The sequence below is a fragment of the Pteropus medius genome, unplaced genomic scaffold, assembly GCF_902729225.1.
Source record: "Pteropus medius unplaced genomic scaffold, Ma_sr-lr_union100, whole genome shotgun sequence".
NCBI classification, from domain to species: domain Eukaryota; kingdom Metazoa; phylum Chordata; class Mammalia; order Chiroptera; family Pteropodidae; genus Pteropus; species Pteropus medius.
Genome location: NW_024352004.1, coordinates 750,611 through 764,009, shown reverse-complemented (window position 1 = coordinate 764,009; position 13,399 = coordinate 750,611). Strand labels below are relative to the sequence as shown.

The window sequence follows — 13,399 nt, the reverse complement described above, 5'->3', positions numbered from 1 at the left end:
TAAAAATTTTAAAGAAACTCTTAAAATGATTAGCATTAAAGTAGATAGTATGGTGTCCCCCCCCAAACCCCCAAAAGAAGTGCCCTATTACTTCAGGAATGCCCATCAAATAAGTATATAATAGTTATATGACTGGCTGGCTATACTGAGCTGTCTTGTTCTTAGGGGGAAATGATTGCTTCTAACACACAGAAAGAGTCTCTGCTGAATTAAAATCTTTCTCTGCAGCAATATCTGTTGAGAGGTGCTGACTGTTTTGCTACAGCATGCAACTCAAAAGTGGCTGGAAAATGCAGCTTTGGGAGTCTACAGATCATTGCAGGAGCTAAAGGTCTAGTCATTTTTTTTTTAAAAAAAAAAACAAAGGTAATCTGCAGCTGCTGATATCCATGGAAGTCTACACAGGTTTGTGCCAAGAATGTGCCTGTGTGAAGGGCTATTGTGAGTATAGGATTAAGGTCTTTTTGTTTTGTAATAGGGTAAATTTTTTGCAAACCAGAAAGATAGAAAATGAAATACAAGGATGCAATAATGCATTATCTTTTAGTAAACTTTCGAAACTTAGATTTGTCTGCTAGTGAGTTGATGTAGGTATTTTGATTTCGATCAGGAATTGTTGAAAACACATCAAAATCTAGCATTTGTAAGTATTTTATAGTCTTTGTTACAAAGTTTTATTTCTCCCACTTTATTTCAACTAACCAGATATCATTCGATAAAATTTCTCATTAAGAATAAAACACCATTCTAAGAACCACCAGACGACTTGATTATATGAATTAAAGAAAAGGTAGAAAGTGTTAACATTTTACCCCTATTAGAAAAAAAAACTTTTTAGAACTTGAATATTAAGTTACTGCTTTATGAAAGTTTTAGGTTCCAGCTATGATATTTATGATATCCATATACTTAAAGATATAATATTTAGAAAACAAATAAAACAAACTAAAGCCTTAGATAGACTGTCTTGTACAGTCTAGGATTCCAGAATAGTTCCAAGAATCAGTTGGTGTGATTAAGGATATATGGTTCTTTATGACCTCTACCCTAGAAAGAAGATGAGACAGCAGATGTGAGAGTGATTATAAGATATAAGGCAAAATGCCTGGATCATAAACTTAAAATATGTTGTCATTGTTGCAGTTAGAACTAAAACTACCCATCAACCGTTAGTTGGTCTTTATTCCACCTGACTGATTAACATTCAATCTTTATAGTTGTTAGGTTGACTAAGTGGGTTTTAAAATTAATGTAGTTTTCAAACTCCAGTTGTTGATGTTTACTTTGCTCATCTAGGGATTTGGAAGTATATGTGTAATTGGGTTTTGTCCTGTACATATCTGTTGAGATCTGTGGACTCCACTAGTTCTAAAGTGTAACTCTGTAAGACTGCTGATTTGACATTTAGCAGTGACCATATGTGTACTGCACTATAAATAATGTGCTTCTTGGAGCTGAATGGTGTAGCATTACTATATGGCTTTTCTCTCTAGTCCTCATTGTGTCATCTTTAGTAAGCTATAGATTTTTTGTTTGGGGAATTTTTACAACTTGTTTGCATGGGTTCACTTTAGTAGCATTTGGTTTTTGCTTATAGAATCTTTAATACACAATCAGCAAAGCTTACAATCCACTCAAGAGACTTAACCATTTTTGTCACTGTTGACTGTGGGCTAAATGATATAAATTGAATGTGGCTGTCAATCAACTAAAAGAAAATTCAATGTGGAATTAATATTCATCCAGTCATTGATGTAATTGTAGTATAAGTTTTCTCTTGAGACATGATTGATATTCTGTTTCCTGCTGTAAAAACTTTGAATGAGCCCCATACAATAAGTTTTTATCTTTGTTTTGGCAGACTCCCATTATACAGATTGGTGGTGCTGTTGTCAAAATGACATTACTGTGAATATTATACAGCTTTTATGAAGCAGAGAAAATTTCCTGGGAAGGTTTTCTACTTGACATTTAATAAATAGAAATGTTGAGAAGTGATTGAAATAGTTTATAATGGTGTTTTGTGGGGTTTTTTGTTTGTTTGTTTGTTTTTGCGCTGATACTGTGTTTTCAGCATATATCCCCACACACAAATAGAGGAGAACAAAGGATAAAAATGTAGCATTTTAATTATACATTTAAGTTTAGAAATAGAAAAATAAGTAAAAGCCATTTTTAGATAATCTAGGTAAAAAAAATTAAAAAGTTTGGATTTAGTTTAGCTTCTTGATTTAGCCAGAATTAAGAAGTTCATGCCTAACGAAAGAAAATGCCACGCTGCCACCATTTTGGAGTCTTAAGCACGGGAACTCCTTATAAATCATGTGGAAAACTAGCTTTTTGCCTACCTTCTTTGGGCAAAGTTCAGTTGCTTTATTATTTTAAAATTAGCATATCTCTGCAGTTCTTTATGTGCACTTAAATTATAAACAGCCTATTAGGCTGTCATACCCCTTTGTTAGGCATAAACTAAACTGTTAAAAAAAAATTTTCTATTTACTTTTGTCTCTATGAGATTATAATTAAACCCAAAATTATATATTTTATTTAAAAATAAACAAAGATTTTTTAGATACTATTATAGTGACTGAAATAGTTAATTGTTACTATTTTAGAAGTAAATTTAGTGCTCGTTGCCCTTGTTATGTGTAGATTACCTATTTGGGCTATAAATTGCTTACTCTAGTTTACTGTTATAAATAACATCCATGAGAATAATTGGCAAAATCACAACCCTAATTAGGGAGAGATTCATTATTTTCACAGGATGGCCATTGAGTCCCTTGTTCTCCCACAGTGAAAGTTCAATGAATATTTTGGTCATTTCAGAGGTAGACAAGTCTGCTTTGTTACTTTGTTTTAAGGTATTTTGGTGTGCCTTCCTTGTGTTACCCATCATCCTTAAACCTATCAGATTTTTGAAAAGCGTTTATAAACTTTTTTTCTTTTTTTGGTAGGAAGAGGGACCATACTGAATACTAGCCCTTTCTGCAGTCTCAGAGCTGCCTTTTTTCCTCCAAAAGCAGGTAGTCTGGAAATGATAGGAAAGGTCCAGATTTTCTATATTAGTCATTCACTTAATTTAAGAGATTGGTGAAGGGAAGAGGTTCTGGGATATGTCTATTCTGTTGCTTTTGTTATAGTCACAAGGACATAGAGTGGCATGTTAATATAATTCCTGACATTTCATTCCCTGTTCATACTTGGGAAAGCAGATTTAATTAAAGAACAGTTTTCATCTAAAGTTTTAGAAGAGAAATGCCACTGCCATTTTGTATCAGTAGCTTTTTTGAGAAGGTGACAGCCATCTTGAGTGGTTTTGTAAAAGTGGTGCTAATGTGTATAACCCTAAATTTTTCTTTTTCTCCCTTTCCCTTTAACATTTGCTTTTCCTTTCACTGTTGTCAGTCACAACATGCTGCTCTTGAACCTCTCAGCTGGTCTTGACTCGTGAATTTACTTATGCTTTCACTCTTTAATAAATACATTAATTGCAAGCAGTGAATTGAAAACAAGACAAAAAAAAAAAAAAAGACCATTAGTGAATGGACAGTTTCTTACTTTGTGTTACATTTAACTGTTCTTTTGACAGCCCAGTTTTTAAAGCCAGGTTCGTATGGAAATGCTTTCACTCCACTTGCACTGCTTTTGGAAATAGCATACTGCTTCATCTGTCTGTTTATTTTAGTGCATTCATAATATAATACAGTCAGCATAATGTCTCATCTCCACTTGGCCAAAGATTAAGTTTTCTTTAAAGAAAAAAAGGGGGGGCAGCAATTTTTGTCAGCGTGGTTTAATGCCCTAAATCTCTGCGCCAGGTATAGTTGTAACAGTCCATTGAAAGCTTAAACAATGATGTAATCAGCTGCATAATCTTAGAGTCATTCTGCTATCTTTGTCCTTTCCATAGTTATTCAGTGGTAGGAGTTAATAAGGATTTTATGAACAGGTAAGTTTATTTTCATAGTAGTATAATAAAAGCCTCTTTACCTTTTCATTTTCTGCTAACATCTGTATTAAGACACTTTATTTATTTTACAGTAAGATTATTTGTAAATACTTAGGCACTCATTACTGGTTAAGGGGATGCTTTTACTGAGCGTTTATTTACAGAGAGAGAAGGGAAGAGGCAGCAGTGTTGGATTAAGTATTTGTGATGTTTAATAATATGGAAGTTATCAACTGGGGTTATACATAACCATAGCATTTTTTAATCCTTTCAATTCCTAGCAAAAAATAATTTCTAGTGACCTTTTATGCACCATAATGATTTCATATATGTATGTTTAGAACAGTAATGTCTTTTGTTTTAGAAACAAATTTATTATCTTTTGCCTTTTTGTTTTTAAAAAAGTATCTGATCCCACCCCTCCCATCAATGAAATAATCAGCTGCTCAGCCCAGTTTTTCAGTTTGCATGCTGTAATAAAGGTGTAAAAGGAAATTGTCTTTTTTTAAAACACGGCATTGGGGAGGCTTAATCTTCCTCTTCTAATTTACTGTCAGAAAAAGATAATAGTAAAATACTTTTTTTCTTTTCTTCTATAACTCCAAAGAGTATTTTATCATTGACATGGAACTACAAGAGAAAAAAAGCAGTTTATTATGAGATGTTTGATTGTAATACAAAGATTTATGGTTTTGTTAGCTATATTTATAAATTGATTTCAGGAAATAAGAGATTATTTTCAAATGGTAAGACCAGGTTAATACTATAAATTATATTTTAATACATATAGAACACTTCATGTTTATAATTTTTAAATATCTTTTGGATAAGTAGCATCATTTTATCTGATACAGCTAATGGATATTTTAGATTTTTCTCTGTACTGGACAGTATTTGCAAAAAGCAGAGAATTGGACAAAGGTCTGCAGAAGTTTCTAAGATCTGGAATTCTTACACAAAAGCTGACATTTAATTGTTGTTTCTGGTGTCTTTTCATACAATTTACATCGAAATACCTTTTCCAGTGTGATCCTAGGAAGATGAGACATTATGTATATTGGTTTTTTTCCCCCCTACATGCACTAATGATTCTTTACTGTTAACTTATTGCTAGGCCTGTTTCATTCTAACATTTTAGCATTTTTGTTAGATTACATGTTGAAATGCATCACTCAGTCTGTGCTTGAGCTCATTTTATTTTTCTGTTTAATCAATTTAATTTCTTGTTTTACTAACCTCACTGTTGTTTCAGTTTAATATTGGCTGCATGCTAGTTAAATATTTATATTTTATATATATATATAAAAACCAATCAAGTCTAGCCTGGATTTTGCTCTGATTGTGTTTTCATTTCTAGTGGTGGGGCAGTCTTACACTTACAACTTACTTTGTATCATGAAAGCCTGACACATAAACAAAATAACTAAACACAACATAGATTTTCTTTTAAAAAAAATCTTAAAGCGGTGCTGTCTAGGTGGTGGATATGATTGTATAAGTACCTTGATTCTATGCTTTTTTTAATGTTAGTTTTAAACTTCATAAATGTATTCTTCCCTCTTTCCCCTTCCCCCTTTTCTCCTTTATTTTAAAATGTTATGTACAAAAGTTGCCCAGCACACCATCAGAAAGGACCCTTACCCCCTATGTTCTTTCCATATAAAATACTAGCCAGCATTTCTTTTACATTAGTGTCCCTTTTATTGGGCACATTTACCCTACTATTAGCACCTTTTTTGCATGCATATATGTAGAATTATCTCTTGCTTATCACCTTTTTAAATGTCACTAGGAAGGGAAGAATATATTATTGGAATATTTTTGGTTTGTCTCTCTGTTCTGTCTGTCAGGATAATATTGGACATCGCTTACTCCAGAAACATGGGTGGAAGCTGGGCCAGGGATTGGGAAAATCTCTTCAAGGTAAGTTTTTTAAATGTACAAAAAGAAAGAAAGAAAGAAAGAAAGAAAGAAAGAAAACAATGTTTCTGATGCAGAGCATGTGCCTTAATGTATTTGTCGTCTATTTTAAAAAAGCGTTTGGGTTTTTCCCCCCTGTTTTCTCCCCTCTTAGAATAGACTATGTTTCCTGTAACTGTATTTTAACTCACTATTAAGCTAATAATTTGTAAGAGTAAGCTGCTCTGTCATGAATACTTTATGGTCAAACATGTTATGTATGGCTCAATCTATTTTAAATTTTTTGTGGTGGGAGTGATGGGTGGGCAAAGTAAAAGAAATACATAGTAGCAGTGTATGCTTTGTGTCATTTAGCAATGTTGTACTGTGGCTTTAGTATTATAAAGCAGGGTTCCCCAACCCCTGTGTGGCAGACCAGTGTCTGTCCGAGGCCTGTTAAGGACCAGGCCTCACAGCAGCAAAGCTTCTCTGTATTTGCAGCGGTTCATCAGTGCTAGCATCGCTGCCTCGGCTCCGCCTCAGGCCATCAGGCATTAGATTATCATAGGAGCACCAGTCTCTGGTCCCCAGAAAGGTTGGGGACCACTGTAAAGAGAACCATTCAACAGCAGAGTTTAATTTTTGTGCCCCCATCACCACCAATTCTCCCTGAAGCTGGTTATTGCCTTGGCTGTTTTTCTCTGCAATCAGAATCCCTGTAGTAATAGAAAAATTAACCCATATGAAACAAAATGGAAGTAGAGATTTCTTGTGGCTTTCTGAGCAGAGAAGCCATTTCGTATGGCTTAAAGTTTCCATTGTACTTATTTTTTTTTTCTTTTAACTACTCTAATCTTTTGGATAAAAACAAAATACTAATATTTCTGCTTCTGAGTTCTTGCTAGTTGGAAACCAGCCAACTCCACTCAGTTTTCAGCTCCCTCACATTCAAGAGCTCCTGTTTCTTTCCAGATGTGAACACTACCTCAGAAATGATGGGAATCATTGTACTTCTGCATCTGGTCATGGAGGGTCTCATTGTATAAAGAGATCTTTGGGGAGAGGTGTGCTACTGTTGACTATTTGCATTTTGTTAATGGATTCCCATAATTTGAATGGAATTCTTAATTCAAGTGTGTGTTAAAGTACATAAGGATAGAGCATGAAGAAGGTCTTTAAAACCTTTGTTTTAAAAATTATACAAATTCTATTTAGTAGTGACACGAATGAGATGCTTAATAAATTTTTTCAGATTAATATTTACTAGTAAGCATTAACCTACTTGGTAAGGGAGATAGATTTGATTACTATTAAACTTGTTTTCCCAGTGGCACAAGAACTCATTGCAAACAATATAAATAATACAATGAAGAACAATTTGTATGGCATAGACCATAGATTTTTTTAATAGTCCAGAAGAGAGAGGGCAATCAGGAGTGAAATAGAAATGACTTCTTGATAGATTTTGCCCCAGTGGTTTGTGTAATTATAAGTGTTGAGTTGAACCGAATGGAGATGATTGTTGAGAAGAAAGTCCAAAGACTGGATTTGATCTTTCCTTGATATTTGAAACATCTTTTCCTATTCAGAGATGCCTGGGAGCATTGTTAATTGTTATTCTCTTAGTTCAGGCACACAAGAGAGTAGAAATTTTGGGGCATTTCTTAGGGGCTAGCAAATCTGCTTGCATCCCAGAATTTTTTGATGTAAACATCAGAGACTTTCAAGTACAGTTAGAACCTGCAGAGAGACAGGGTCGAATTTAACAAATGAAAGGTAAAGGATACTCACATTTTGGAGTGACGGAAAATTATTAGTAGTATTTTATTTTAAGAATACTTTAGAATTTGTGGTCCTCTTTGAACTTTGAGCTCCTTGAAAAGAGGAATTAGATTTTATCCATATTTTATTTCCATTTCCATGGTAACAGGTATATAATAAGTACTCAATAACTCATAGATCCATTATTCATCTAAAATCCAAGGGAAAATTGAAGCCCAACTTTATCTTTTTAATTTTGGTAAGAAACACAATGTAAAATTACCATCTTAACCATTTTTAAATGTACAGTTAAGTAGTGTTAAATTCACGTTATTGTACAAAGCCCATCTGTTTTGAAAAGCTAGTACAGTGTCTTTATCCTTCAAAAAGAATGTTAAGGGCTGAGTTTAATTGTCTTATAAATGGCTCTTTATTTTTTAGTGTTAGATTCAACAGTGTACAGGCATTGTGCTGGTTTTTCTTACATAACTTTTCCTGTAATGCCCACATGATTTGACCAAAACTATAGTCACTCTTATGGCATATTGAGGTTACTCATGACAGACCTTTGCTCTGAATAACACATTGAAGAAAGCCGTGTTGCTCTAGTGAACATAATAATCCCCCCTTAGTACTGTAGACTAGTCACTGCATTTCTAGGCTAATGACTTTGTGAGTTCTTTGTATTTTACTAGTTTATTGTCAACTTTCAGTTCTCCTTTTTATTTGATTTTAGATCTCTAACATCTTTAACATTTAAACCTGATCTCTTTGGGATTTTTTTGTTAATGTTTAAAATTATTTTGACCAATGCAGAAGTTTTTACAAAGTGCCAGTTCTTGGGACTATAGTGCAGATAACTTTGTTACTGGATAGATTGGGGAACAGGGCATGTTGACTCTGGAACGAAATTATTTGTGGCAGGATATAAAATTGCCCTTTGTAAGGTGGTTTCATTTTTGTACTTGAATTTTCCTTATTAATCAGCTTTCATTCTCCCTTAATATTTATTAAAATATTTCAGAAGTTAAAAAAAAGAACTTATTATGTGTGACAGATAAGTGATTGTTAGTATTTAAAAAAGACCTATAGAAAAGATATATTGACAAGCTGTCTGAAGGAAACAACACAAAGAAAGGCCTGTTGATGAGAAATTTGGGCAATTGCTTATTTCTACATGTTTAATTTTAAATAAAACAATAATGAATGATAGTTGTATTTTGTGGTAGTGGACTGAATTCAGATCTTGAAATTGTTTTATAACCTGGTAACTTTGCAAAGGAATAGAATGTAGCTAAAAATCTACTGTGAAATATATTCAGTCAGTAGGTATAGCCCAGAAGTGATGCTTGTACTTTGTTATATTGTCTAAGAGCTACTTGATGATTTGGCTGATTTTTTTGGTCACAAACAAGTTTAGCCCCTGAGAAAAATGAATGGGGTCTGATACTATTTCATATCTCACTCTGTCTATAAGATTCAATCAATAAGACAACCAACAAATGTTTATTGAGTTAATAATATGTTCTGGCTGTAAATATCATAAGCCATGGACAAAGTAGATAAAGCATTGTTCCTGCCCTTCAAGATTATTTTCCAGTCTCCAAATTCTTGCTTTTTTAACTATCGTAGACCTATGAAAGTTTCTTGAGACCAGAGACCATGTTTTTATATTACATATTTCTTCTGTGCTTAGAATTAAGTATGTGATCAATCTGAATATTTAATTGACAGATTGCTTTAAATTCCTTGAGAATAGGGATTCTCATTTATTTTTGTGTAAAAGTCTTTGGTGTGTAGGGTATGAAGGTATTGTGAGCAGCATTTGGTAACAAAATTTGGGTTTGAGTTTGGTTATGCCACTTACTTTAAGTAAAGGGACAAGTTAACATCACCAAATTATTCTCAGCAACAAATGGGAATTAATATCTCTACCCAGTAGTAGCTAATATGCACTAGATATTTGACTCCCAGATCTGTGCTTTTAATGCTATATGCATTTAAGTTTTAGGATCCCTAAGCCCCTAATTTTGAGAGCATTAGTTAATGCCACTTCTAAGCCTGAACTTAAAATTTCGAAAAGAAGCCTCGGTCACTAAATAGTGGTGTTGGGACAATTCAATAGCAATGCAGAAAAAAGAAGTCGGATCTCCACTATCATACTTAAAATATATTCCAGATGAATAAAATATTTAAATGTAAAAAGTGAAATCAAAATTATTAACATGAACAATGGGATATAGTTATTTTAAAAATCATCTTGGAATGAGGAAAACTTTTCTGTTAACCCCAAACCCAGAAGCCATTTAAAAAGGATAAATTTGACTTTGTTTCAGCATAAATAAAGTAAAAATAAATAACAAACTGGGAGAAATATCTGTAACATCTCATTACAAAGAAATTTTCTTTATGTATTTATCAGTATGTGAAAGACAACCTGAATAGAAAAAGGGAAATGATATGAACACTTTATAGAAAAGTAATGCAAATGACCTTTAAGCATATGGAAATCTTCTCAATCCTTCTCGTAATAGAAGTACGCATATTAAATTACTAGATACCATTTTTCATTTGTTGAATTGGAAAAGGTTAAAAAAAAAAAACCTGGTCAGATTCTGAGAAAGAGATACAGCATAGCTAGTGAGAATATAAATTGGTAAACCACTATGGAGAACAGTTTGGATTAAAGATTAAAATGCATGTATCTTTGAATCTAGCAATTCTGTTTCTAATTATTTATCCTTAACTTATTCTCGAAATGCACAAAATAATGTATGATTGAGGTTATTCATTATATCATTGTGGTAAAAGATTGGAAACAGTCTTATCATATTCATTGTTTCTAAGACTTTCATATTTTAGTAAAGGTAAAATCATGTGCATCTTATTAATGGCATTATAGTTATAATTGGCAGGAAAAGCTGATAACTGAAAATAAAAGTAGGTTTGGGAATACAGCAGACATGGGGCTCTCCCAAACCACAAAAGTATGGATTATCAGAAAGGCTTAGTTACACTTGGAGCTGGTCTAGCCTCAGGAGCCTATAATGGCCTCTGTTCCCTGCTAATTAAATGAGCCTTGCAGTCTTTATACAGTTGCCTAAGGCAAGCATAATTTTAGTAATTCATGTATCAAATTTAGTAAGATACAGATTCTATAGAACCTTTGACCTTCTTAATGGAATTTAGTTAATATAAACAAAAGAGATGAAGCCTAGTTAGTAAACAAAATTAGTCGGAATTGGCAGTCTTCAAATAAGAGGTTCAGGTTTTCTGGCTAGACTAGAAAGGGAAGGGGATTGGTGGAGAAGAAAAGGGGAAATGGGTGAACTTAGATGCTATATAGACTACTTGTTTCTCAGTACAGAGATTGTCACATTTAAAGAATACATCAGAAAATATTAAATGTATGTTAAATTCATGGTAAAATAACCAGAAAATAAGTGGCAAAATTTTCAAATGAAGATATAGAACAAGTACATATAGAAGGCTGTTTTATCATTCCAGTGCCTTTTTTTTTTTTACTAAGAAAAGAGTGAATCAGTTATAAAAGCAGATTAGACATTATCAAGGTAGATTACTTGAAAAGAGGCAGTCGTGAAGAATTACATGGAATTACTTGCACATTTATTGAACACTTACTGTGTTCAAGAGACCATAATAAAGAGTATACATAACATTATGAGATACCGCCTTTACTTTTGCAAAGTTTGCCATTTGTTTTAGGAGATAAAAAGGAAAAAACTGTTATAACAAATATTTAATTCTTACGAGTCTGTGAGATAATTACTGTTATTCCCATTTTGTAGAAGAAGAAACTGAGGTTTAGAGAAGTTTATTTCAGTAAGTTGCCAGTAAATAAATGACAGTATCAGAATTCAAACCTCAGTCTTTCTGACACCCAAACCCATGTTAACTACCATACTGAATGTAGAAGGCTTTAAGGCTGCTCCAATTTGGAACTTTATTTTGTAAGCCAAAGGCACTTTTTGATCAGAGAAGAGGTATAGACTTTATAGCAAGATACTAAAGATAATTTAATCTGAAATTCATTTTACAGATGAAGAAATTTAGATTTAAGTTTCCAAAATGTCTTAATGGTAGTGCTGAAACTCAATCTCAAATTCTCTGATTTGTGATCTATTGTTCTTTCAATTATACCAACCAGGACATTTGAACTAGGAGTCAACTAGTCTAGTCAAAGTATGTCTGAAAATGAAGATGGAAAACCATTTAGAAAGTTGTCTGGGTATGAATGATAGCAAAGGGAAATGGAAAAGGTATAGATATGAAGAACGATAGAACAATTATGAAACACAGTGTACAGACAACTTATGCAAGGTCCAGCTAGCAAGCGCTTGTTTACTGGGTTTAGTGTTAATCCTTTGTAATAGCTAGCATTTATTTAGTGTTTGCTGAGTGCTTTTGCATATGGATTATCTAACTTAAATCCTTTTTCTGGTAGGTACCATTCCTGTTTTACAGATGAGGAGGTTAAAATGCTGAGCAACACTCTGCCCAAGATCTTATAACAAATAAGTGGTAGAATAATGGTGCCAAAACCTATGTTTTTAATTAGTATGCTGTAATGGATCTAAACTCTGTGGTGGCTCACTTCTGTTTCCTAGAAAGATGTGGTGGTGAGAAATACAAGTACTACAGAATTGAAATATACAGTTGTTACTCTGGCCAAAAAAATTGGAGATAGCTCTGAATGTGATATCTTTTCTTTAGGGCACTTGAAGTTATACATATTCTCTATGATCAATACAGGTTTGTATATATTCACTAGAAACTTGAGGCTAGATTGAGGGATAAGAACCTTGGCCATATTTTTACTGGTGGTTGATAATTGGTCTCCAGGGGAAAAGAAAATTATGTAACTTCTGTCTCATACTATAATTTCCTCCCTTATTTTTTCTTATACTTTCTTTATCTCCTGTGGCATTTTTAATAATTTTGTATAATTTCCTAAATGATAATAATTGCTGTGCAGTTACGTGTACTTCTTGTTACTTTCCATATTTTTTTTATTCTGCATACATATATTGAATCTTTAAAATGTGCCAGATCTGTACCTAGTCTTAAAAGTTCAAGGATGAACAAGTGAACAAGATACAGTCTCTGCCCTCCAGAGGCTCATGTTTAATAGGAAGACAAATGTAACAAATAAATGTAATACAGTATTAATGATATAATTGTGAAGTTAAAGGTAAATACAGTGGGGGCTTAATAGAAAATCAAACACTTAGAATTTCAGTTTATTTCTTGAATTATATAATAAATGAGAAATCTCAGATTGTAAAAATAAGGAAGCAAGCAACTGTATCACATCTGCCTAACTTTGTTGACACGTGGAATCTCCTCATTCTTCCATAAGAAGCACTGATATTTTAAAGTAGGACCAGATGTAAACCTAAGAACTTTAAAAAATGTTTTTACCAGAAACCTGTTTTATTAAAGAAAAACGCTAAAAAAGAGACTATTCATTAAAAAAAGCTACCAAAATTTGAAAAATTGGTTATACATTTAGAAAAGAACAAAATAATATTCTTTCATGTACATATATGATTTATTAGTTTTAAATTCAGTCTTTTGTCTCTCACTGAGCCTTCCCAAACCTGTAAAGTAAATAGCTAGCAAATGACAGAGAGAAAATCCAGTGGAAGCTCAGAAGGAAGGAGCAAATAACGTAGACTTTGGAGTAGGAGTTGCAAACACTGATACCTGTTGAGGCCAGTTAGTAACATGCAGTTGAAGCCCCTGAGTGGGAGACATTTGGAAGTA

General features: G+C 33.0%; 1 protein-coding gene across 5 annotated transcripts in view; it reads left to right on the top strand.

Annotated features, from left to right (window-relative positions):
• GPATCH8 (G-patch domain containing 8) overlaps positions 1-13,399 on the top strand; it is a 73,239-nt gene that overhangs the window by 22,047 nt on the left and 37,793 nt on the right. For 3 of the 5 annotated variants that reach the window (XM_039846706.1, XM_039846709.1, XM_039846707.1), the window contains exons 3-4: positions 3,593-3,610; positions 5,803-5,875. Coding sequence is in view for 1 of the 5 variants with exons in the window: in XM_039846705.1 (XP_039702639.1) it covers positions 5,803-5,875 (73 nt within the window). In the remaining 4 variants the exon portion in view is untranslated. The remainder of the gene's footprint in view (positions 1-3,592; positions 3,611-5,802; positions 5,876-13,399) is intronic. The other 2 variants (XM_039846705.1, XM_039846708.1) reach the window with 1 other exon arrangement.